The sequence below is a fragment of the Aspergillus stella-maris genome (genome assembly GCF_047715825.1).
Source record: "Aspergillus stella-maris strain CBS 113639 unplaced genomic scaffold BDV14scaffold_1, whole genome shotgun sequence".
Classification (NCBI taxonomy): Eukaryota; Fungi; Ascomycota; class Eurotiomycetes; order Eurotiales; family Aspergillaceae; genus Aspergillus; species Aspergillus stella-maris.
Window position 1 is genome coordinate 827,029 of NW_027396795.1, and position 20,594 is coordinate 847,622.

Genomic DNA, 20,594 nt, shown 5'->3' on the forward strand with positions numbered 1-20,594 from the left:
AGCAAATCTAGAACCAACATGCCCTCCAATGGAGGAGAAGTCTCTGACAGTCAGCGTCTCACCGCTATAGGGTCGCCGCACCCAATGCCTGCGGGGTGGGATGGCAATCGCTTTATAAGGATAGGGCTCCGATTCTCTTGCTTAACGACTCTTCTCTTCTTCTCTCGATAGATACATGGAGGAGTAGAATCCTCTGGGGTTGCAGTATTGTGGCCAAATGCTTTTGCTATCCTGTCCGGCCCCCAAACTGGTGTCTGTCTTATATTGAATGGGCCTGCGGATCTATTCACCTCGAGGTCAGTTAGATCAAACTAATCCGCCAACCATGCCTACCGTCAAGACCATCCTCTATACCACTTACATGCTTGTCTCTCTCCCCGCGCGCCTCGTCGCCATCCTCCTCTACTACATCCCGCAATCGACCCGCCCACACCCTAAATGGACCTACCATCAGGCGGTAGGCACAAAAGTATTCTCCCTCTGGTGGCGCTACGCGACCGCCGTGAGATTCTACACCCGCAAGACCCTCCTCCCCGGCAGCGAGGGTGACCGTTTCATCGTGATTCAGCCGGCGCCACTCCCTGCCCCCAACGAATCTGTCTACCGCGACATCCTCCTCTGCGATGATGCAATCCACCCCCTCCCCGTTGGCGCCGTATGGTACCCGGCCGTCCCGCCATCCGTCTCCCCGCTGCCTCGCGTCGTAATCCACTTCCACGGCGGCGCGTACGTGCTTGGCGGCGCCCGCCAGATGGAAAGCGGCTGGGGTCCCACGGTGCTTAGTAGCGCGCTCTCCTGCACCGTCCTGCAGCCGCAATACCGGCTTTCTGTCGCTGAAAACGCCTCCTTCCCCGCCGCCCTCCAAGACGCCATCACGGTCTACGCGTACGTCTTGCGCACGCTTCACGTGCCGCACGAGCAGGTCATCCTCTCGGGCGATTCTGCAGGTGGGAACCTCGTTCTCGCCATGCTGCGCTATCTCGGCGGCGGCAGCAGCGCTGCCGGCGGCCAAAAACCCACCTGCAGGTCTCCATTACTGCCTCTTCCTCGCGCCGCTCTTCTCTGGAGCCCTTGGGTAGATCTGACCCGCACAGCAGAGGAAAAGGCCTCTTCACACCCGCGTCAGAAAATGGACTATACCTTCGCGGAGCTTGTTGCGTGGGGCCGCGAGCGCTTTATCCCACCAGGGTGGGAAGACGAGCACAGCTGGTTCCAGAGCCAGAACCAGGCCCAGACGCGAGCTCAGGGTGCGAGCCAGACCCATACACCAACTGCCACACCGACTGCCCCAGAAGATAAGTTCGCGTACCTCTCGCCACTCCAGAACGAGTTTTACACGCCCACGCCGGTGTTCCTGCAGACGGGCACAGCGGAGATGCTGTACGAGGACCACGTGCAGTTTGCGCGGGGCATGAAGGACCAGGGCACAAAGGTGGAGGTGGTGGAGATTGCAAATGCGCCGCATGATACATTTGGGGCAGGTTTAATTGTTGGGTTTGTAGAGGAGGCACAGGATGCGGCGCGGAAGGCGGCGGCCTTTGTGAATGCAAATTGACTCTTGCTTGTGGCTATCCCGCAATTTTTTGAGCTATATATTTTCTTTTAAATGTGGGTTCTAAACATTTCTCAACATATCTAATAACCACCAATGACCACAGACTACCATATAGTAGGTGCTTCACGCGTGTAATCGGATAGCAAACCAACCATGCACCGTAAACCCCCATCCACAGGCATTGTAACCCCTGTCATCCACGCCGCCTCGTAACTGGCAAGAAACACCGCCCTCTTGGTGATTTGTTTGGTTCCAGCGCAGGACTCCAGAAGTCCAAACGGCGTGCTTTGCTGCATGAAGTGGAAGAGTTTGGGGTCTTTAAGAAGACGTTTGGTTATCAAAATTTGAACAACCAATCATCTTAGCTTAGCTTGTGTTCTATGGTTTGGTGAATTCATTGTTTTTGAAAGGCAAACAGTGAAAGGCAGCCACTTACATCCTGAACAGATGACATTACAGGTGATTCTTTTACCTGTATACTCGAGCGCTGTGGTTTGGGCCAAAGGCATCAGGGCTGCTTTGAAGGCGCAATAGGCCGCTATACCCGTTTGCACCGTTCTCGATCAGCCGGGGTCCCTTGGAGACGACTGACTGTTTGGATGTCTAGCAACGAAAACAAGGTCAGGAGAAAGGCAAGTATTGAGATACACGTATACGACTGCTGCAAGGTCCTTAGGCCAGCCGTGCTAGCCACATTGATGATCTTTCCACGAGCTCCGGAAGAAGGCTCGGGCTCTTGGGTCAGAACCTGCCGAATCGCGGCCTTGCTGCCGAGAAACGGACCGCACAGATTAAGCTTCCTAGTTAGCTCAGTTGTAAGCTACCTTAACTAGTGTTTGCTCGTTTACAGTAATCGTTCAAAGACTGGCTAACTAAGCTATTCTTTAAACACGAGTGCGCTTAGCAGTACGACATAGCCGCAAAACCTGCCCGATGCCTGAAAAGACCTCTGGCACATGAGTTAGTCAAGCGAAGTATCAAAAGACATGTTCCCGATCCTGACAGAAACCAAGCCAGGACGGCGTATGACCTCAAAGTTGCAGAGATTATGTCGAGCTACTAGGTGAATTTTGTCAAGACGGAAAACTTAATACTGCGTTTCCCAGCCGAGACATAGACAAGGTTAGCAGTGGAGACGAAGACTCACGAACAAGTTTATCTGGTCTGTCTTTACCTACATATACACCAGACCTTGCCGTCCCCCAGAGTATGTCGTAGCTGATAACAACTTGTTCCGATACTACTACAGCTTCAAGATCCAGAACACTTACCACAAAAGGGCCTTGATAAGAAGTAGGCGAATAGAATCTTATCGTCAGCTGTATTCTTATCATCAGTGAATTGAGGACTAATGAGGGCAGAGAGATGAAAAATGGCGAGTGGTAGTCTCCAACTGGGCTGGAACCGGTCGACATCTTTCATAGAGATGAGGAGTGCATATCTTTTCAAGGATGGCCACGGATCATCCGTGATTTACGTTAAATAGCGGAATCAGGTAGCTCCTCTGAATGTCAGGGATATTTTTGCCTTGACATTTTTGTAAGAGCCAAATTCGATGTATATTCTCGTCATGTCGACTCTCCTGCAATCAGTATCTATGGCATGTTCAACGATGAAAGTTCCTGAGCTTGCTTTGGATATTCCTTTTCCAGAAAGTCTAGCCCATCGCCCCAGGTGCTAAACCGCGGGACAAGATCATCTCCACATAGCTTCAGTGTCCTGTGAGGCTCAATACCACAAGGTATATCCTTCCCATTTTCCCTTTTCACTCGGTAAACTAAATTACCAACTGAGATATCCAACTTCACCATTTTAGCGAGCAGCAGTGATTCAGGTTCAAGATGGCCGATGCTGAGATAAAACATAAATTCGGCCGGATTATACTTCTCCTGAGCCCAAGCTTTGTAGCCAGGGTGCTCTTCCTTGTCTAGTAGGGGCTCATCGCGCAGTTCTCGAATCCAGTTCAATAGACAAACCTCCATATCCTTATCTGCTGTACGGAATGGCAAGGGCAAATTGTAATTCATGAAGGTGCTCGCTCTTATCTCGCTAACGTCGCACTTCTTCGTGTGATAGACATAAGCACCCTGCATTAGATCTTCAATCATGGTTGAGAGAGCCAGGTTGTCTTTCAAATCATGGAGGGGTCTAAGCGCAAAGACACATGCGTCGGGCGCATTCGATCCTTCTAGATCTCTTAATGACATGATTAACACTGTCCCGTAGTCCGATAGCAATGGTTGATTGCGAGTGTCCAAAAATCCGTGAGCAAACAGGGACATGGTGGTCTCGGGCTTCTGACGACATCGTTCACACAAATCAAAATCATGAGCTTCTTCGTCGATTAGGTGCGTTCTTTGTTCTGATATGCGCTTCCAGGACATATCTGTTGTGTCTTTAGGGTGCTTGCCTGCCTTCGCGGCTAGGAACTCATCCCGAGTATATCCTTGACTAAGAGCGGCTTGAACCTCTCGGGCTGAAAAGACGACTTGTCTTCTTGGCTTCCATAGAACTCGCTTGAGATACTTCATAATGAATGTCCTCACTCGATCATTAGGGGCATAGCCAAGACCAAGCACATCGACAGGGGGTGCGAAATCTTCCCTGCGTCGGACTGGCAGTGGATAAATAGTGACCAGCGTGCAGGAAATTGCAGCTAGGAGTACTTGCCAGGGAGATCCAGCTGCAAGACACTCAATACACTGCTGCAGAACCTGTCGAGGACAACGTCGTTCCCGCTGATGTAAATTCTCTATGGCCTTGCGACGTACTGAAAAGTTTGCATGATTTTTCAAGGTATCGAATGCTGATTTGGAAATAGCAAAGCATGAAAGTTGTCTGGTGATCTGCCAGGAGCGTGTGAAGTACCAGCCACACTCCAGGACGACGTAGAAATCCTCCTCCCGTTCTTCCGGATATGAGCGAGCAGTGCCCGTCCAAAGCTGTTCGAGAAGCTCAAGATCTGCCCCTGACATCACTAGTACTTCGTCAAACTGCGTAATAAAATTGATAATATGTCGTGCAGCCTTCATAGTGCTTGTCTTGTTCTCCCATCGACCCCCGATAATCTCTAGAAAGCTCGGAATATGCCGGTGTGTTAGACAGAAACATGCAAACCGAAAGTCCACTACAGAGGCAGATCGGATCGAACCGAGCTTTGTATTTGGGATAGGGAAGCCAAGCAACTCCTGGTGGTCGAGTGACATTAGGACATGCTTTTCTTCATCCAAAAAATCGCCTGGAACCTCAATGCCACCAAAAACTGTACTAGGAGGGGCAGGGATCCAATTATTGACGACCCTGCGCATGGAGAAGATCTCACTGTCGACAATGCTAATCTCGTCGATTGCTTGGCCAGTAATTAGTGATTGTAGTTGCTTCAGGATGGCCAAGCGGTAGATATCCCTTGCCCAGTCCATTATATAATCAACAATAAGCAGAAGTTGCAACGCGTTGTCTTTGTGTAAGAGAGACCCTGACCAGAGCAGTGTTATACACTTGTCGTCGGATTAGTGTTGAATGTTTATCAGGATCGGGCGGGACTCCAAAAGACTTATACTCACATAGTTTGTAGGTTTCCCGTCAGCCACCGTATCAAGATGAGATGCATACACTCTCCATTGATCCCCACGTGAGGCAAGGAACCATACCAAAGGCTCGAATCGTTCTTCTCCTGATTGCCAGTCCACGCAGCACCGCAATTCTTCTTGAAGCTTCAGCAGTGCGTATATCGGAAATGCGGACTGCACCTGAATGGCATCAAATCCACTGGAGCTTGTTTCGGATTTTGCCTCTAGGAGCAAAAAGGGGAAGAGTAGCGGATCCGCTTCACTCTTGAAAGGACTAGTTTTCAGAATATCTGATATTGTATCACCTGGATGCTTGGCGATGTCCTGTCGAATGGGACTTTGTAACAAATTATCGAAGTTCCTGGTGTTCTGCAAGCCCAGGACACGATCCGGGCCCTGTTTGGGAAGCTGAGATCTGAGAAGCTCATCATAGACAACAAACTCCTGTGCTCGGTCGTCAAAGAGGGGATTCGTCCCAATCTCATAGCTATAGGGGTCAGAACGCTCCAAGTGAGAATGGAAATCAGAAATACTAGCTTACAGGTCTCTAGGTCGTTCGCTGAGAGGACACTGGCAGGGCTTCCTACGTTTCCTCCGTTGCTCAAGTTCCCGTGCCTGTTCAATTTGACTTTCACTTAAAGCAGCCTGTATTTCAGACTGCCAGATTCTGGCCCTACATTTTGGACTGCTAAAGATTAGCGTGGTGCTTCACTCAATGACCCAAGTTCTTCCCACGTGACATGTTTTATCAGCCCAGAAATCCTGATATAACCCGCACTCACCAAGCGACTTCAACCAAAAAGCGTCCTAGGATGTGGTTTTCTAGCCCGAACCGCCAGCCCGCTTCGTTGCGCTCCTGACCGAATAACCGCTCGGCGCGCTGGCAGAGCCACTCAACACGGGCTTTCATCTGCTGTTTCCAGGGCTCTTTCGATGACCAAATACTTACACCAGCCGAATAAGCATCAAACTCGTAAGTTCCTAGTTTCTTGATGTTATTAAATGTATCTGCGAGGTTTCCAGGCACCTCGTTGCTCGGCGGTCGAAACTGAATGTGGTATCTTTTCATCAGGCGCCGAAGCGTCCGCAGCTGGTCGTCTGCCATAACAGCGGGGCTGCTGCGTTGAATCAGCACGCGTCAAGAGCGGCTGCACTGGCAATTATATCACATCTTGGGTCTGCGCCCCTTTTCCAGTGGCTTAAGGTGGGGGTGGTCGACTTAATAGGCCACGTCAGAGTGGGAGATGCGTGACGCTAGATTAAGCTAGTGGGCACCAGGCACGCTAGAAACAGTGTAGTGAGGGCGCTACGTGGGAAATATGAAGGAGTCTGTGGGAATCAAGATGGTTGACCATTCAGGGTGCCCTAGGCTCAGCTAACGTATCTGGCAGGTGATCCGCCCACCCAAGTGATTCGCCTACCATGTGGAAACCAAGATGCTTGACCATTCAGGGGTGCCCGTAGGCTCTGCTAACTAAATAGGGATACGATGACTAAGCGAGGTCGACCCGTAGGGGCAGGCGGTACCGGACGGCAGTATGCTCCGACATACCAACCCGCTCAATCCAACCAATTACCATGCCACGGAAAATCCGCCGATCGCGTCAAGAATTAGTTGAGCAAGCGGGGAGGATTCAATTCGCTATTAAGGCGTCAAAATATCGCGAGATCGTCTGTATGTTGAGCAGCAGATGTTTTCCAAATACCGCGTGGTACGCTCCGTGACCGACCTAGGGACACCAAATCAGCAAGAACTCTACAACCAGAACATAAAGCTATCCAAAACTCAAGAGGACTACTTAGTAGGGATGAGCGTGGATGTCCCCCAAGCCACCTCATATCCAGGAAATGGCTGAGATGTTGGGGTTAAATAGGTTACTAACTTCCTAAAACATTATCCTGAATTGCAATCTAGATTTGCAAGGTATAGGCTGCGGCATAACCGCAACCGCGGCTATAGGATTGATAACCATCACCGCAGATGCGGTCATGGTCATGAGATTTGATGACCATCACCATCACCGCAAACTTGAGGTTAACCGCGGTTAAACCGCGGTTAACCTCACTATAGCCGCACTAGCATAACTCTCGCTTAATTATCAGTTTTAAGCCTCCTGCATGATACTTATGAAGCTTACGTGAGCCTGTTACCATTTGTTTTAAACATGCGTTCAAGTTTTTCCAATACAGACCTCTTATTTTATAACAACCATAGCGTAAATATAGGAAATTAGATTGTAAATGCCAAATAGACCCATTATTTAGCTTAGTTAACCTTTTCTTTATGTTATATTATGCTATTTGTTGTTGTATTTTTAAGATTTAGGATAATCTGCGAGTTGAATCTTGAAAATATATATGTTACCCAGGCATTACGGCCTTGTAGTTCCTACATAGTATTACCAAAACCCCGCGATTCCCCGCGAGTTGTCAAGGTGCGGGCTTGGGAATGTAATTAAAACAGGGTAACAAAGTAGATACACAAACTATCAGACAGGCGCTTAGTCTAACAAGCCGTTGCTTAGAGGCCAGGAACAGGATCAACGTTGGAGTTCAGGAAGTATCGGCCAACCGGGCGGTCGGAACAGGCAGAATCTGTCCCGGTGCCAGCTTTGAGCCTCATTCCAGGCACGGTGCCCGGAATGAGTATCGCGAGATTCTGGTATAGAGTCAAGAGTGTTAGAAAGGCTGAGCAAACGGCAGCCAATCAATCAGGCGCCTCGCCGGCGTGATACGACGACGCTAGGAGGAACGTTGTTCCGACCCGAGCGTCCCCGTCGTCCTCTTATGGGACGACGAGGACGAGAGAAGAGATATTTCACCCGGGAGTGAAATATCCAGGCAAGGTATAAAAGGACGCTCACTATCCACCTGTATTTACTTTCTGCCTCTCGTGCCTTATCTTTAGTTTACAGTAACATAGTCAGATCGCCAGTACGAACCAGAGTTACTATTGCATCTTCTACTTTGCTCTTCTCCCTCTTGATATCAGAATACCTAAGGTCCGACTCGACGCTTAGCAGGACAACCCTGATCTTATCTGACAAAGAGCTGTAGAGTTGCTTATTTAATACTTTAAATTACTACTCTATAGTGCCGTACATACATTAGTATACACCAAAAATACCAGAAATACAGCATAATTTATGCATTCTTATAATCCTGGAAGGTTTGCATTGTTTACACTGGTGAGGTTAACCACGGTCACCACGGTTATAGCCTAGCTATAACCATCACCTCACCGCGCGGTTATGGTGATGGCTAACCGCGGTTAACCGCGGTCATGCCGCAGCCTAGCAAGGTACTATAATTGACAGCGGGCTGTGCAAGGAACTCAAGTTCATTAAGTTGGTTTAATACCTACAAAGCTATCTTTAACGATAAAGGGATTATCCCCAATGATATCTATAACTCTGGTGAGGAGGTAGTTGTCACGTGAATGATGGGTATAGGAAGAGTGTAGATAAAGTAGCTAAAGCATAAAAGATGAAAGTAAGAAAAGCCCTTGCTATTTATCTTACCCTTGAAGAGATCACAGTAATTACCTAAATCGCGTAAATCTACCTCTCTCACCTCTACTCACCCGGACTGGATGATATTCTCACCCAGCTATCACCTATCTCACTTGCACTCACCTAAAATTTAGCATCTATTACCCGTAAAGCAGCATCACACTCAGGGCTCTTTTTACTTTTGGCCGCGTTTATGATGGTGGCTTAAGTACGGCTGAGCGGACGGGAAGCTCTGTTTTCCACACCCTGTGGTCGTATGTACTAGACACGGTAAAGCAATGATTAGTATAGAAACTAGGAATCGATCATTCTTGCAGTACCTGTGGCTACGCGGCTGGTATGAGAGGCACATTGACCTCGGCAGTATACAGTGTGCCAATGGTTGGAAAAGCTGCTTGCCTGCAGCGACACCTGCGTCATTCAGGCGGCCATGCTGTGCATCATTGTATCGAAGCTCGTTGTGCTGGTGCATATGATGTGCACGTTTGCTATCCTGCATGGGGTTCCATGCCACCCATCTTGGCTCCACCTCACCGTACTCGGAATCATCCAGAAACCCCATCGTCATCCCGTCGCGCCGAGAAGCATGCTCGGGCACAGAGGGCCTGTCGCATGGACTGCGAACAGCAATTCCTTGACCATATGGTTATCTGGACGTCCTCGAAGGTGCTGCGATGCGGCGAAAATGTACGGGTGATATTGGCCAAGCTGTTGGAGGGACTCAAGCATAAGTCTACATTAGTACACAACCCAGCCCTTACGTGCCACCATTCTGTAGCACATCCTAGAGTCACGACAACTCACAGTTCTTTCCGTCGAGTGTTGGCCTTGCATTAAGGGGTCAACCCCATATACTTGGACTGTAGCCATGTGGGCCCATCTTACTTGTCGTGTACTTAGTCAGATGACAAGATCGAGTATCTGCCGATTTAGTTCGTGGATAAGGTGTTGATATAGGAAAGCTTCATAAAACTCAGCCGTCAAGCTCCGGTGGTCTAGAGCGGGGTAATCTCAACAAGGCACAGTACAGTCTTAAGTGACCTTAAAGAACCAACACAGGGGGTGCTGGGTGTCTAGTCTAGCTAGCCATCAAAGCGGACGTGCCGCGTTGAGCCGTTCTGCTGCGCGCGTGGTGAGAATCAGTCCTGCATGCATACTTTGGCCCAGCGCTTGGCAGGAAGACAAGGTGATTGAAGCAATCAACTGGATTAAGCAAAGCACAACCACGTCACTTTGTCAGCGTCCGTGTCAGCCGCACCAGACTAACCGTCATAGTGAAGGTGCAAGGTCTGCTGATTGGGAAATTCCGGCAGGGTATCTGAGCCTTCGAGCCCTACCAAGGGGATGAGTGAAGCCCATCCCGGGGCTGTCTTCTTGCTGCTAAACCCCTTTATTGAGAACCTCCCTCTTGTACGGGCACTAGGTATATTTAGCCCCTGCATCTGGGCGAGCAATCCAATCTGCCGATTCCTGCATGGCACGTGGCTCGGCTGGATGATTATGTGTCTGTTCTGGACTTCGCTCGAGTGGGATATGCTGCGGGCCAATTGGTACAATAATTATAAGGAGACAGCCAAGTTACGGCCATTGTATACTATGCTTTGGGCGGGGACCGTGGTAGCGATTAAATTTTCTGGGGGATTTCTTTGCCCTTATTTGGCGGGGGTTGGTCAAGGTGCATATTACTAATGTTAAGCAACTCAAGCAGAATACAATTATTTTGTTAAATTAGGAGAGGAGGCCCGCAAGAGGCCTGATTTTGTGCATGGGGTGGAAAGCGTTCCCGGGCATTTACTTCTTGCCAGATGGAATTAAACAGCAGCTTAGCTTTCCATAGACCGCGGATTTGTTCAATTAGCAGGACCATGACCATGACCTCGTGAAATCTACCCGCCAGGAGCTATACACTCGCCTGCCCATGCTCCAAACTGCCCCAGCCAGAAGAATGTACGGCGCAGGCAACCATGTCGACGAGATAGTCCTGCACCTATTCTGTCTCACCCTTCATGGCCCCCCCGTCGCTACGGGAAGACCACAGCATCGCTATCCTCGGAACCGTAACCACCTTCAACACACCGCTTGTCCCCGAAGTGCAAGCTCTATGGGCGCTCGTCTACCTGAACCACGCCCGTGAATTCACCCGACATCATCCGCAGGACAAAGAGTCTGCCCTCCGCGAGGCAACTCTGCACTTTGAATTTGTTGCTCTGTGGTTACCAACAAATCATGGGTCGCGGAATGCAGATTTTGTCTTTAAGGTCCTTCCGTATCTAGATATGCTGCTTGAAGATTTGGGACTGCGAACTGCGAGAAAGGAGTCCTGGTGGAGGAATGTGTTTATACCGCATCAGCCGAGGGATTACGCGGGGCTGGTGGAGGAGTGCAAGGCGCGAGTATCTAGCCTCGAGACTGGAGGAGAATAGAGGCTTAGTCCTTGTTCTTCTAACTCGCAACAGTTCCTGAACTTGATACCAAGAACTGCCAGGTGTTATGGCACGCTAAAGACGCCTCGGCAACCCAGTCACCAACAATCCGAGAGTGACATCAGAAAGAGTCAGCAGGGATTGCGTGACCTATAGACGCAGTATGTACTCTAGGGAACGTAGGTAAGTGGGAGTCCCCAATAAGGGCCGACCCAGCATAAGCAGCGTCAATGTACACCCGCATTTGTAATCAACAGTATCAAACTCTTTCCTATTTCATCCCAGCATAGTCCTATGATTTCCCGGGTGTCTTGGGCTCCGGATGCATCACCCCTTGTGGGCTTGATTGACGGAAATTAATAGTGCAACCTATAGTCGGACGAGGAATGCATTCGATCAGGTTGAAGATTATACTGTACTTCAAGTTGCAACTAGCCGATTCAGGAAAGAGATATGTCTTGCTGGTGACAATACAAAATCGAAACAAATCAGCTTTATCGACCTAATCAATCGCCCTTATCAAATCCGGTATACCACCTTCTGGCCACTGACCCCTCCCTTCTGTTGTAGTTCAAGTCCCCTAAGGATATCATCCAACCCACCCATTTCTAGAAGTGGATTTGGCTTGAACGCTCCTGCTGCAAGCCAGTCCGGAAGACACTTAAGATACTTCTTCCACGTCGCAACATCCTGGAGTCTTTCTCCGTCGGTATCCTGGAAAGTACTGTAGAGCTCCACGTCTTTCTTGCTTAGATTTTCACCAAAGACCGTGTAGCAGAGCGCAACATTCAGCTTGACCCCAGGCAGATAGCCAATATCTTCCGCCGTCCGAGCCATAATGCAAACAATGTGTCCACCTTCAGGCGAAAGCGTGCCCGCCGCAGCCTTTGTGGTCTCAGGCGTGCTGATAGTATCAAAGACATGCCGGAGTTTGTTACCGGCAGCCTTCTTCACCTGCTCAGGCCAGTCCGCATCCCGGTAGTCGATAACCACGTCGGCGCCCTGACGCCGAACAAGATCGCGATTCTTCCCAGACGCGGTGGCGATCACATGGAGACCGGCCATTTTGGCGAGTTGGACGGCGTACAGACCCACGCTCGACGAGGCCCCGTAGATGAGGATAGAGAACGGGTCCTTGACTGGGTCAGTGGCATCCGGTATCTCCAACCAGTGCAGCGAAACCATGGCGGTGGCAAGGGACAGCGGGATCGAGGCGGCCTCGGTGTCGGTCACGGAATCGGGGATCTTGAAGACATAATCGGGATGGGCCATCGCATACTGAGCGAATGTGCCGCGAGGGGGATCGATGTCACTCCCCATGACGAAGCCGGCGACTCGTTGGCCCTTTTCTAGCGATGTGCCGTTTGGATCCACGACGGTTCCTGCAAAGTCGTCGCCGCAGACAACGCCAGGCTTGGACACCGCGATGCCGTTCAGATCGTTGCTTTGGGCCGTCGCATTGACCTTGATTAGGGCGTGGCCCGGAAGGGGCTTGGGAATAGGGATCTGTCGATTGCGAATTAGTTGCCATGGCGGAAGAAGTGTCGGTATAGGTAGGGGTACCTCTTGGATCTCAGCCTTCCCGCCTTCGACGGTGACCAAAGCTCTCATAGTGCCGTTCATGATGGGAGAGTATGTTTGAGGGAATGATTGATGACAATGTACTTGCTGCACGACATCTTATACATTCAACGGTGGCAATGGAACCAAGCGGGATCGGACATTCAGCAGTGGGGCGTCGGACTTTGCCAAGAAGAACCCTTCTCTGGTTCAGGTTCACTGATTAGACTGCAACTTTTCTGATATCATGCCAATATTCCCGACCATCGGTCTTTTGGCCATTGCTGTAACCACTAACCTGTATGGAAATGGAACCATCGCAGTTGAATGTCCTCTCGGTATGTAGAACCCCCGGGTCACTCGGTCCATGCTGACACATTGACCGGCACCCATAGTGCACAGCCTGCAAGAGGCGCAAGGTAACTCCCACCCAACTCGTGGATTTGTGCTTCTCACTTGCTAATTGATACAGTCGCGCTGTAGTCGTGACTTGCCACGCTGTAGTCGATGTGAATCCAGTGGGCTGCAATGCTCTTATCCTGAGCGACGGAAGAGACGGAAGAAACAGCCTGCTACTGAGAACACATTCCGCCCTATGTAAGTCTTTCAATTGTCGGTCAGAGTTCACGCTGAACAGATATAAATGTGATAGACTACTCAAAAATGAATCTTCTCCCAGTACGATACACGCACAACTGGAAATCGCAGTTGCAATGACTCCTTGCTCCACAACTTCACGTACAGCTCTAGCCCCTCAGACTTTCATGACTGCCACGGCGTCGGACGTGCCACGTATATCCGCAGTGGATCCTATGAGAACCCTCGAGGATGCCATGGATCAAGTGAAAGAACTAAAGCAGGACTACTATCTGAAATCAGTGGTGTCGGGTAGGATTGATATTCCCAGCCATCTAGCAAAAAGATGGATTCACCGCAAGTAGACCTACCATAGGTAATCACAGCGTCTTGGCTAATTCAAACAGATTACTTCCTCCAAGAGCCCACTGACATGTTTCAAAGCCTCATCAACAGGGACCTGATTGAGGCTATTCCTGACGTGATCGATTCCCCGCAGATCCACCTGGACCCTGTCAGCTACATCTTATATTATGCTATTTTATATCTCGGGTGCAGTTTCTGCGTAAGTAGCTCTGATGCCCGCCAAGGCTTCGAGTTTGCCAGCTCGTGCTATCTAGCATGCCTACGAGTCCTTGCTCTTTGGCAACCACAGGCAGATAACTCTCCTACCGATTTCGTTGCTGCTTTGTTCATGGTCAGCAACCCACCCTGGCTCTCTAATGCTGGCGACTTTCAGTTTGACTAACAGGCACCATTCACCATTAGGTCCGCATAGCAATGCTCGGCTGCGACCATGACCTCGCGTGGCGGATGCACCGATATGCGTGCGACGCCGCCCGGAGACTGAACCTCCATAATATCGACGGGGGCGATTACACTGGCCTCCAGGATATCGGGAGGTCAGACGAAGGGAGGCGCGGGTTCTGGCAGATGATCCAGATCGACCTGCACGTCCGGCTCATCTTCGACAAGCCAGCCACCATCACTGCAGATACCTTCAACGTCAACCTCCCCTGGCTGAGCGCCACGTCGGAGCCTCTACCGGCGGGTACCGTGCAGACGACCACGTTCCTGATCAACTCGCAAATGGCCATGATTCTTTTCCGATTCTTTGCCCTTGTTGACGCAGCTGGAGGCAAGGGTATTGAGGGCATTGAGGAACTAACCCGACAAACGGAGAATTTATGCCACGACATAAAGGACATATTATCCAATTGGCGCGCTGTTAGTCTGATTTCATCCTACCCCTTCTCTCCCCTTGAGTCTGGCCTTTCTGCATAGCTAACGCTGCCGGCTAGGAAGAGTGGATTCGTGTGCCCTCCGCAAGAAAGATAGACGACTGCTACAAATCAGACATCCTGCTGGCTGCCTATACATATACCATCTTCATGCTCCGCAAGGTAGACAGCCTTCGTCGGGAATCTGATCCGAGTCCGTCGCCACGGTCCTCCTCCCCCTTCTCGCCTCTTACTCTCGATGCCTCGCGCCGTGTGGTAGAACTGCTGAATCATATGGTCCGCATGTACCCTTATCCAGAAGGGCTGTCTTGTACGCTAGGATACTATAGAGCGGACATCGCTCTGGGCGTGTTGTATTCTCATGTCCGCTCTACACAGGGCACTCAGGATACCGCCGGAGATACGCGGCGCCTTTGGGACCTCGCTAGAGATATCCGGGCCATCCCTCAGAGTCGGGAACTCGCTCCCTTTGCGCGGGCAGTCGAGGCTCTTGATCGGATCTTGGTTGTATAGGTGCGGTGTACTTAGTATGTATGGGCTTAAGGTCTCATTTGCGCTTGCACAGTATTGTGAAGGGTCCCACCTATCAATACCAACCAACCCTATTCTAAACATCCTCATACCCACGCCATCCCCGAGCCGGGGATGGGATCTTTTTTGATTCTCCTCATCCATCCCATTCACGTCACCAAGCAACCCGTTTAAATTCGCCCAGCCAACCACTCGCGCAACGTATCCTCCGGGTCTTCGCTCTCAAGACCCAGAAGCTCATTATCAGTTGCCGCAGGCTTAGCATGGGTCCCCTTCCCGTCGCCGTAGAGAAAGCAAGCAAGGAGGTCCTGATACGCGCGAAAGTCCACGTCTGCCCCCTTCTGATCGATCTCGTCCACAGCAGCCCGCCGCACGGCCTCCGAGTCTATTTTCTTGACCTGCCATTTAGAGCCCGAGAGCCCCTCAATAGCCTCGAGTAACTTGTTCTGGGTGCCGATGAAGGACGCAACGACGAGGAATCGATTGCGCGTTTTATCAGGCAGTCTGAGGATCGCGGCCGTGGCCTTTCCGATAAACGAATGGCTGGAGACGTGGAAGGGTTCGTCGCCGGAGTCGTATATGCTCGCGGACTGGGCGTGCCTATTAAAACCAAGGTGGCCTACGACAAGAGCCTATAGAAAAGAAAGGGGTTTAGTTAGAGTGTACCTAGGTACGACATTGGAAGAGCAATAAAGGAGAAGATGTCAGCTCGGATAGATATGGTATATATATCTCACCCAATTAAAGAACAACCCCGTGCAAATCCGCGTCCACGGGAACCCCTCATGCTGCTTGGCCATCACAATCAGGTATTCCAACAGCTCCAATTTCCCACGGATTACATTCGCCATTTCCGGGTAGGGCAGGGAGTTCGCATAGTCGGCGACACCGAACTCCGAGGGGATGAAACGCTTTACGCCCGCGGCCACGGCCGCATCAACCATTAGAAGCTGCTGTCCAGTGCTACTGCCAGCCGTGGATATCGTGGAGACCACCGCATCCTGCCCCGTGAAAGCGTCCTTTAACTCGGCGAAGGAGTCGAAATCAAGCCTTTGGACACGGACGCCCAGGGGGAAGGTCGATGCTGAATCCTTCCGCGTTAGAGCAGTGACTTGGAATCCAGCTTTGAGTAGTTCTTGCACCGCGGGGGCACCAATGTTGCCAGAGGCCTATGGTTGTGGTAGCAGGGTGAGTATGGTGTCAGGCGTGCAATGGGGAGAAGAAGGGGAAAAAGCTTACGCCGATGATGGAAACCGTCTTGATACTCGACATGGTATGGTTGCGTCGGTGGGAAAGGATAAGGATGGACGAGCTGCGGGTTTACTGGATTGAGCTTTGCTTTGAACCGCCCAGGCTTGGAGATAAAGATCTATGGAGGATGGGTTCAACTCCTGAGGTAGGTATGTGCAAACAGCAAGGCAGGTTCTTGACTCATGCCATGCCATGATGTAAACTAACTCCGTCCTCGGATGGAGATCTTGCCCGAAATGCAATATTTGTGTCCGAAGTTTCAAACTAGGTACGTCCCTACGGTAACGATGGAACTCGGCTTGGGCATGTTCCTAAGATACATCGACAAGCTTGGGTGGCGACGTACTACTATGGCATTTTAATGTAGGCCTATTGTCTCGCAACGCCTCAGAAAGTAGATCTTGCGTGGTCATGAGATCATTCGCCCTCCTCTCCTATAGAGGGCCGTGGACTCGCGTCAAGTTGCGGCAACAGAGTGGAACCGGTTGCAGCGTCGGACTTATAAATGTGGAGTGTCGGACTTATGTCTGATGGGAACATACCATTCTACATCCTTTGCTCATCCACTTACCCCAACTCAACGTCCCGCTTAGTCTTCTTAAGTGCAGCGCTCATTTACAGTCTACCGGCAGCGAGGTGGGTCTGTCGTATTGTTTCTGAAAAGTGATTGAAGGACAATTCCCTCGAGTCAACTTGTGGAGCGACTTTAAGGAGTGGGCCTTTGGCCATTGTCTACCATATTGCACAATTGCAACATCAGAAAGAGGGTTAGGAACCCGCCTGATAACCGGCCACTGAACAAGATTCTATATCCTTGTGGAGGATCCACCGATCAAGGTCTCCTTCGAATCTAATAAGATCAAGCTTGAAGCATTTCCCCGCTTAGTCACCGAATGGCCGGCTTTGATTCCTTTCTTGGCTTGGTGATCTGCTTCAATTCGGCCTTCTTCTCGCCTACCGTATCGGGCATCAGACGTAGCAAATTTTTAGCGAAGTCATACTCCATGAGGGAATCTTACAGAGGGACATCGTGCACCGGTATACAAGAGTTCAGCAAACCTGGCGGAATGCATCAGATGCAGGAAAAGCTTAGCCAGCGGGTCTTGTTGTCAATCCACTCTTCATCGACAATCCCACCGTCTCCCACAACATGATCCCCGATTAGTCAAAGCCCAGTACCTATGTGGCGGTCCTCGGCACCGAGCACCTCGTGCCCAGACTGCGTTTTATCAGCCCGATGTCCATTGGAGCACAGGGCTTGGAGCACAGGGCTTTTGAATCAAATCTATCGCCATATCGCACCGTTGGCGTTGCCATAAAATCGACAACTTCCGAAACGTGTAGGTGCCTGACTCACCAGATTGAACACCGGCCCTACTAGGAGCTAATAGGTGGTGACATAGCACTCCCAAGGAATGACATGGACCGAGCGGTTCGACGCTGCCACGGCGCCGGGACCCGGGCAAATCACGCCTGGTGCTGTGGTGATGGCTGCCGAAGCATCTGGTACGGGTCTTTTCCCACCTCTACCCTAGACTCGGCGTGTATACCAACGCATATCCCAGGAAGAATCATTCATTCCGAAGCCAGGGGGTTCACGAGCACCGAGCCTCATAATGCTAGACCAATGACAGTGGATACGCCGCTTTGGATTGCGTCGTGCACAAAGCTCCTAACCACCATCGCCGCCTTACAACAGGTCGAGCAGGGGAGAGTGGACCTCGACGCGGAGGTTGGTGGTGTTTTGCCTGAGGTCCAAGCCCTGCCAATCTTAACAGGATGGGATGAACACAGCCAACCGCAGCTAAAGAACCCAAGCAAGCGTATCACACTCCGTCATCTACTCACCCAACAGAGCGGCATGACTTATGACTTTCTGAACCATGATATTAGAAGATGGCGTGAGGCCAATGGACAAGAGCTTCTGGATTGGGACTGGCCTATAGTAAGCTGTGATCCTCTGCACACACACAGAGGTGCGAAGAAGCTGCGTACTAAGCGAACTTGGATTTAGGAGGAAAGATGCGCGACGCCGCTTGTCTACGAACCAGGGGAAGGCTGGTCCTACAGTGTGTCCGTCGATTGGGCTGGAAAGATGATCGAGCGTATGAATGGTAACATGCGTCTTGGGGAATACATGAGAAAAAACATATTTAAACCCCTTGGCATGACAATGGTAACGTTCCGCCCGTTAGAACACGACGAGGTTCGATCCCAACTTTCCCCGGCGACAGAGAGAACAGCCCCAGGAGTGTTTGTCCCAGCGAAGCCCTATTTCTGCGGCGTGAATCAGGACCCTGTGGATGACCTTGGCGGCGGCGGCATCTACTGCACTCCCGCTGAGTATCTCAAGGTACTGGTCTCGTTGCTCAAGAATGATGGCAAAATCCTTAACCCGAAAATCCGCGATACAATGTTTCAGCCGCAGTTAGAAGATCCCAGGCATCTACTGGAAACTGCAGAGGACCCTGAGCTAGGCCCAATGGTTCGAGCAGGGGTTGACAGCAAAGACTGGCAGTATGGTTTTGGTGGAACTCTACAAACTCGCGATGTCGCTGGGACTTGTAGGAAGGGGACATTGTCGTGGCAAGGGTTGCCAAATTGTTACTGGGTAAGCTCGCCGTGGATCATGAAGACTTCAGAAATGCAATCTAACTTCCATCTAGTGGATTGATCCTGCAACAGGAACGTGTGGGCTGTATATGTCCCAGCTAATGCCAGCTGGAGATCCTGAGTCAATGAAGCTAGCCATTGACTTTCGTAGAGAGATTTTTTCTCGTTATTAATGCCATGTTGAAGTTAGACTAGCACTATGCAATATAACCTTCCCTCTAAAGGACTTCGCCAATTTCTACCTGTAACAGTCTCCTGTAAAAGCTACCATACTCATTCGACCTCGACGTACCTTGTGAGAGCCTTCGTGTCCATACGGGATATCGAGCGCGCACGGGCTTGGGGTGCGAGGAAGTACTACATCAAAGCCATATCTGGGGCCAATCAAGTTACCACCCATATCTATCACTACCCCAATGCTAGCCATGTGATTACGTACCTAGTAAGTCGGCACCGAGCAGGGAGGCTACAGCCGGTTTGCGGCCTCTCTACGGGCCGCGGAGCCCGAGCGCGTCGATTACTTCCATCTCAATATATATATGCCCCTGATCCCGAGCAGTATTAATGGGAGTATCATCCTACAACCAGTATACATCGACACTACCACGTTCTTGCACAATCCTTCATCATGCCAGCCACCCGAGACTTCGGCCCAATGCCAGAAATTCATCGCATCCCCGCAAGTGCGGGCAAGGAACCCATCATGAAAGCACTATGGGAAGCTGGCGTTGTGATCATCAAAAACTTCCTGCCCCTAGATACGATCGAGGCCTTCAACAAGGAAATAGACCCCATCCTGGAGAAAACGCCGAGGGGGTCCGAGTGGGAGGACCCGGTGATCGCCAATGTGATGGGGCTTCAAACCAGACGTTTGGACAACCTAGTCACCCACAGCAAGACCTTCCGCCATGTCATTATTGAAAACGAGCTGTTGCACGCCATCTGCACCGACGTCTTCGGCACAGATCACACCGGTGCTCTGCACGAAAATGGCGCCGGTCAATACTGGCTGAACACCACGTCCATCATTGACATCGGCCCTGGCAGCAAGGCACAACGCCTCCACCGGGACCAGAGTCAATGGGGCATTTTCAACATCGCGGGCCCAGACACGCCGCAGGCGAACATCAACTTCTTCTTCGCCCTCTCGCGATTCACCGAGGAGAATGGGGCGACCAGGATCCGCCCGGGCAGCCACCGGTGGGCGGACCAGAACGACAATACCGTGGACTGGACGGTCTGTGCGGAGATGGAGACCGGCGATGTCTGCCTCTTTCTGGGCAAGACCATCCATGGCGGTGGTGCCAACAATAGCAAGGACGATTTCAGACGCGGCATGTCCATTGACTTCAACGCCAGCTATCTCGTCCCGGAGGATGCTTCGACCATTTGCGTGCCCCGCCATATTGTCGAGGACATGAGCCCCGGACTCAGCGTATGACGGGCTTCCGGTCGCAGTTCCCCGACGGCTCCATTGGTTTGTGGCAGACTGGGTTCCGCAATGTTGCTGATTATCTCGGACTGCCAAAGGAAAAGCCGGTTGCCGGTGCTCAGTAAGGGGTATATGGTACATGTACCTAACAAACTTTTGATCCTGGAATGCGGTAGATTCAATACATATCCATTTCCACTCATTTTCCTTTATGACAGCGGCCTTTTCCAGGCTCCTTCATTATTTTAGCATTCCACCATTCCGTTCAACCCCCTGAATACGAACTTTGTGTCTCCACGGATTCATCCGCGACCCTACCTGCAAGTCGACT

The 20,594-nt window shown here is 50.9% G+C and overlaps 8 protein-coding genes across 8 annotated transcripts; 5 read left to right on the forward strand and 3 right to left on the reverse strand.

Annotated features, from left to right (window-relative positions):
* The first annotated feature begins 551 nt into the window (after positions 1–551).
* Positions 552–1,569, forward strand: BDV14DRAFT_162283 (Alpha/Beta hydrolase protein). Its single transcript, XM_073766871.1, has one exon. It carries the CDS (start codon positions 752–754, stop codon positions 1,553–1,555), a length of 804 nt encoding a protein of 267 aa, XP_073633880.1. The 5' UTR covers positions 552–751; the 3' UTR covers positions 1,556–1,569.
* A 1,550-nt stretch (positions 1,570–3,119) lies between these two features.
* On the reverse strand, positions 3,120–6,524 carry BDV14DRAFT_162284 (uncharacterized protein). Its single transcript, XM_073766872.1, has 4 exons — positions 5,907–6,524; positions 5,666–5,809; positions 5,119–5,611; positions 3,120–5,052 (listed from the first exon to the last, which is right to left on the reverse strand). The coding sequence occupies exons 1-4, from the start codon at positions 6,227–6,229 to the stop codon at positions 3,151–3,153; spliced, it is 2,862 nt and encodes a 953-aa protein (XP_073633881.1). The 5' UTR covers positions 6,230–6,524; the 3' UTR covers positions 3,120–3,150.
* Positions 6,525–10,642: 4,118 nt separating this feature from the next.
* Positions 10,643–11,059, forward strand: BDV14DRAFT_194705 (uncharacterized protein; the record flags this gene model as incomplete). The annotated part of the gene is made up of 1 exon (XM_073771985.1): positions 10,643–11,059. One exon carries the CDS (start codon positions 10,643–10,645, stop codon positions 11,057–11,059), a length of 417 nt encoding a protein of 138 aa, XP_073633882.1.
* A 317-nt stretch (positions 11,060–11,376) lies between these two features.
* BDV14DRAFT_162287 (zinc-binding alcohol dehydrogenase family protein) lies at positions 11,377–12,702 on the reverse strand. The gene is made up of 2 exons (XM_073766873.1): positions 12,623–12,702; positions 11,377–12,565 (listed from the first exon to the last, which is right to left on the reverse strand). Exons 1-2 carry the CDS (start codon positions 12,680–12,682, stop codon positions 11,579–11,581), a joined length of 1,047 nt encoding a protein of 348 aa, XP_073633883.1. The 5' UTR covers positions 12,683–12,702; the 3' UTR covers positions 11,377–11,578.
* A 164-nt stretch (positions 12,703–12,866) lies between these two features.
* Positions 12,867–14,949, forward strand: BDV14DRAFT_194707 (Zn(II)2Cys6 transcription factor; the record flags this gene model as incomplete). The annotated part of the gene is made up of 7 exons (XM_073771986.1): positions 12,867–12,957; positions 13,022–13,038; positions 13,092–13,216; positions 13,272–13,507; positions 13,603–13,892; positions 13,964–14,422; positions 14,497–14,949. 7 exons carry the CDS (start codon positions 12,867–12,869, stop codon positions 14,947–14,949), a joined length of 1,671 nt encoding a protein of 556 aa, XP_073633884.1.
* A 188-nt stretch (positions 14,950–15,137) lies between these two features.
* BDV14DRAFT_194708 (aromatic alcohol reductase) lies at positions 15,138–16,239 on the reverse strand (the record flags this gene model as incomplete). Its single annotated transcript, XM_073771987.1, has 3 exons — positions 15,138–15,599; positions 15,705–16,136; positions 16,207–16,239. 3 exons carry the CDS (start codon positions 16,237–16,239, stop codon positions 15,138–15,140), a joined length of 927 nt encoding a protein of 308 aa, XP_073633885.1.
* A 1,394-nt stretch (positions 16,240–17,633) lies between these two features.
* BDV14DRAFT_206630 (serine hydrolase domain-containing protein) lies at positions 17,634–19,004 on the forward strand (the record flags this gene model as incomplete). Its single annotated transcript, XM_073774942.1, has 4 exons — positions 17,634–17,724; positions 17,784–18,163; positions 18,233–18,829; positions 18,885–19,004. 4 exons carry the CDS (start codon positions 17,634–17,636, stop codon positions 19,002–19,004), a joined length of 1,188 nt encoding a protein of 395 aa, XP_073633886.1.
* Positions 19,005–19,459: 455 nt separating this feature from the next.
* On the forward strand, positions 19,460–20,388 carry BDV14DRAFT_194710 (phytanoyl-CoA dioxygenase family protein; the record flags this gene model as incomplete). The annotated part of the gene is made up of 2 exons (XM_073771988.1): positions 19,460–20,266; positions 20,320–20,388. The coding sequence occupies 2 exons, from the start codon at positions 19,460–19,462 to the stop codon at positions 20,386–20,388; spliced, it is 876 nt and encodes a 291-aa protein (XP_073633887.1).
* Positions 20,389–20,594: the final 206 nt, after the last annotated feature.

Bases quoted from the DNA above. Each gene is read 5' to 3' on its own strand.
- BDV14DRAFT_162284 (XM_073766872.1), bottom strand. From the start codon at position 6,229: ATGGCAGACGACCAGCTGCGGACGCTTCGGCGCCTGATGAAAAGATAC. The intron at 5,810-5,906 runs GTGAGTGCGGGT...AATCTTTAGCAG, and splicing joins TTTTTGGTTGAAGTCGCTTG to TCCAAAATGTAGGGCCAGAA. The intron at 5,612-5,665 runs GTAAGCTAGTAT...TGACCCCTATAG, and splicing joins AGCGAACGACCTAGAGACCT to CTATGAGATTGGGACGAATC.
- BDV14DRAFT_162283 (XM_073766871.1), top strand. From the start codon at position 752: ATGGAAAGCGGCTGGGGTCCCACGGTGCTTAGTAGCGCGCTCTCCTGC.
- BDV14DRAFT_162287 (XM_073766873.1), bottom strand. From the start codon at position 12,682: ATGAACGGCACTATGAGAGCTTTGGTCACCGTCGAAGGCGGGAAGGCT. The intron at 12,566-12,622 runs GTACCCCTACCT...CGCAATCGACAG, and splicing joins GGAAGGCTGAGATCCAAGAG to ATCCCTATTCCCAAGCCCCT.